We start from the raw sequence: 3,096 nt of genomic DNA, 5'->3' as shown, positions 1-3,096 counted from the left end.
GCCATAGCCTATCATTTTATGTATTTATTCATTTGATATTTTGCAGTATCAAATCTCTTGAGATGCACCATCTCGTTTTCAAGTATCCGAATAAAAAATAACAATAATAACAATGAAATAATAACAACAATAATAATAAAAACCTACATTAACAGCATGAAACAAGGTTTTACAATTACTGCTAGTCCTACTAATAAAAACTACTGCTACATCTACTAATACAACTGATAAAACGAAGTACCTATAATATATATATAAATCTTCACATGCAGATGTTTTTATTAGTTAAATGCACTGTGTAATGCCCTGATTTCTATAGGTAAATTGTTCCTGTCAGTTAAAAAAAAATCGGTATGTAACTAGGCAAGTCAGTTAAGGACAAATTATTATTTACAATGACCGCCTACACCCGCCAAACGCGGACGAGGCTGAGCCAATTGTGCACCGCCCTATGGGACTCCCAATCACCGCCGGTTGTGATAAAGCCTGTGGTGTCTGGAGTGACGCCTCTAGCACTGAGATGCAGTGCCTTAGACCTCTGCGCCACTCGGGAGCCCATTTGGGCCTTTGTATCTGAAAGATCTTACTCCAACCTCAAGATGTACCCTTGGAATGTGTAATTTTTGCTGTTGTGGAAAGGAGTAGTGTGTGTCTTGTAAAGTTAGGTGTTTCTTAATATATAGGCCGACAAGGGTTTTTTAAAAATAAATCTGCTCCAATGCAGTTGTCTTCTGCTTGGGAGAAACATGAATACTTTAGAAACTATAATCTGTCCAGCATAGTTAATGCGTTGAGACGTTACATATGATAGGCCTATGACAGGGAGTAAGTATAAAAAATAATTTATGTCTTATCAAATGCTATTGTGTCCTCTATTTCGTTTTTATTTTGCAATAATATGGATGTGAATTTTTTTATTTATTATGTGGATCCAGTATAAATCGCGAGAAATTATCAAATGTACAATAGGCCTAATATTATAATATAATGTGCTTAATACAGTATAATATGCTTCAGCATTTTGAAGATATTTTAGAATTTCAATATGTCATTATAATCTTTGTTCCTCAGGTTAAATATGCCAGGCAAAACACATTCAGTTATCTTGGCAAAGCAATAGAGTAAATGATGAATCATGTTTTGTATAAATAGCCATAGTCATTTATTTATAATAACATCGAACGACTTTCACAAATTTTAAGATGTATAAATATAAAGTTAAACATTTCTCACAACAAACCAACCACGCGCCCCTGAATATAAACAGGCAACATTAAATACATTAAAAACCTTTTTTTCGTTTCACCTCTTATTTACACATAGACCTATACAAAAATGGTCCTCTATTGTCATAAACAATTAAAATGGCAAGGGAAAGAAAGTGGTCAAATATTTCATATACGATTACCTGTACATAAATAAATCGGTAAATTATTTCTTATAAAACGTGACCCATGGGATGCCAATGATTGAATTTCAAAGAATTTAAAACGTTCTATTAAAGGAAGGAAAGGCAACCTTGCCATCATATTATTATAGTACAGCCACATTCTGCAACCCTGTCCGTTCGTTGTTTTCTTCATTTACATGAATCGATTCATTTTCATGAATGTAGCCATATACTATCACTGTCTTTTCATAGCACTTGGTAGATGGGGTCATGGGAGGGCTGTGGGCACTTGGTCGGCGACGGCACGGTTGCCCCTGTCTCGCTCAGGATAGATCCCTCTTGGGGAGAGCAGGGGCTACCCTCCTGAACTGATAACATAGTGCACGCGGACGTGTCTGTTGAGATTCTCTCCACGATGCTGGATAGACAATCCAAGCTGGAGATGACTGCGTTCTTTTTGCTTCTGGCATCAGCTGTAGTAACAAAGGTGAATAAAACATCAGAGACAACAATGAACTAGTATCATTGTCTAAATGTCAAATGCTGTCTGTCTTGAGTCTTGAACTTTGGGCTACAGAAGAAGAGCTGCTGCTGAATAAAACGTTATTTTAAAACCGTATAATAAAGGCCTGGGCCTATTACAAGTCACAATAATATAAAACTAAATAGAAACGTACCATTTGGAGTCTCCGCAAAATAAGAGCTTTCATAGCTGCTTCGTCTTGCGGACGTGCACGTCGGGGCATTATAGTCCATCTGGATAATAAAAAAATATGACATTATTAAGAATTCGAGCAATACAATATCACATATTGTGTTCTGTCAACTTGTGGAATGATATGTCAAACCAAAGACCTATAAATCAACATATCATACTATAAACCTCAATCCAAAATAATATATACAAATAAAATGGAATAGGTCTACTAAATGTGTGTATACATTTTATGTAATAAAGAACGATCGAAATCCAGTGGACATGCCCATAGACAGTGAGGTCAAGATGCACCAACTCACCATTCCATCAGAGCAGTTGGACCGTGGGCTGGATGCGTCAGAGTCCCCGTTGTAGTGCTCCAGCGAAGGGTAGTAGTTTTCGCCGTCCTGGCCCCTGAGCAGAGACTGCAGAGACTCGATGTAGCTGATGGCATTTCTCAGGATCTCCACCTTTGGAAGCCTCTGATTGGGATTGTTCGACGTACATCTCTTCAGGTTCTCGAAGGCGTCGTTGACCTTGCCCAGTCTCCTCCTCTCCCGCATGGTAGCAGCCTTCCTCCGGTCGGTGTTGGTGGTTTTCCTCTTGCAGGCTTTGCATGCCCAGAGGAGGCACCTACCGGCTTGGTGGTGCCCGCTTGGGGCCCTGATGTGCTCGTCTTCGTTATGGTGATGGTCGTCTGGCTTGAGGAGACCAACATGGACTAACCGGGGGTCCATGTCTTCGAAAAAATGCATGTCGCTGGTGTTGAAGCACGGGTCGTCATAAAAGTCATCAGCGGAGGTGATAGGGAACGAAATATCCGACAACTCCATCTCTATCTCAGTGTCAAAAGCCAAGACCAACTTTGTAACAATTGTTCTCTTGTCTCTGTATTTGTTACAAACGTTCTAGGTTACCAGAAACTTTGGGCAAAAAAGTAAAAGTATCCTTAAAAGTATGGTTAGGTTTAAGTGTAGGAATGTGGTTAATAACTTTCCCCAAACTCTAT

General features: G+C 39.0%; 1 protein-coding gene across 1 annotated transcript; it reads right to left on the bottom strand.

Moving 5' to 3' along the window:
- Window positions 1-1,138: 1,138 nt before the first annotated feature.
- On the bottom strand, window positions 1,139-3,096 carry myod1 (myogenic differentiation 1). Its single transcript, XM_046321683.1, has 3 exons — window positions 2,408-3,096; window positions 2,068-2,146; window positions 1,139-1,863 (listed from the first exon to the last, which is right to left on the bottom strand). Exons 1-3 carry the CDS (start codon window positions 2,918-2,920, stop codon window positions 1,637-1,639), a joined length of 819 nt encoding a protein of 272 aa, XP_046177639.1. The 5' UTR covers window positions 2,921-3,096; the 3' UTR covers window positions 1,139-1,636.

This window comes from Oncorhynchus gorbuscha, linkage group LG01 (genome assembly GCF_021184085.1).
Source record: "Oncorhynchus gorbuscha isolate QuinsamMale2020 ecotype Even-year linkage group LG01, OgorEven_v1.0, whole genome shotgun sequence".
Classification (NCBI taxonomy): domain Eukaryota; kingdom Metazoa; phylum Chordata; class Actinopteri; order Salmoniformes; family Salmonidae; genus Oncorhynchus; species Oncorhynchus gorbuscha.
This window is presented reverse-complemented; position numbering and strand designations above follow the sequence as displayed.

What these genes read in the sequence shown, in the direction of transcription:
- myod1 (XM_046321683.1), bottom strand. Translation starts at nt 2,920, where the DNA reads ATGGAGTTGTCGGATATTTCGTTCCCTATCACCTCCGCTGATGACTTT. An exon ending in CCAACTGCTCTGATGGAATG is followed by an intron (nt 2,147 to 2,407) that starts GTGAGTTGGTGC and finishes TTTATTATCCAG; the next exon opens with ATGGACTATAATGCCCCGAC. An exon ending in TTTTGCGGAGACTCCAAATG is followed by an intron (nt 1,864 to 2,067) that starts GTACGTTTCTAT and finishes TTGTTACTACAG; the next exon opens with CTGATGCCAGAAGCAAAAAG.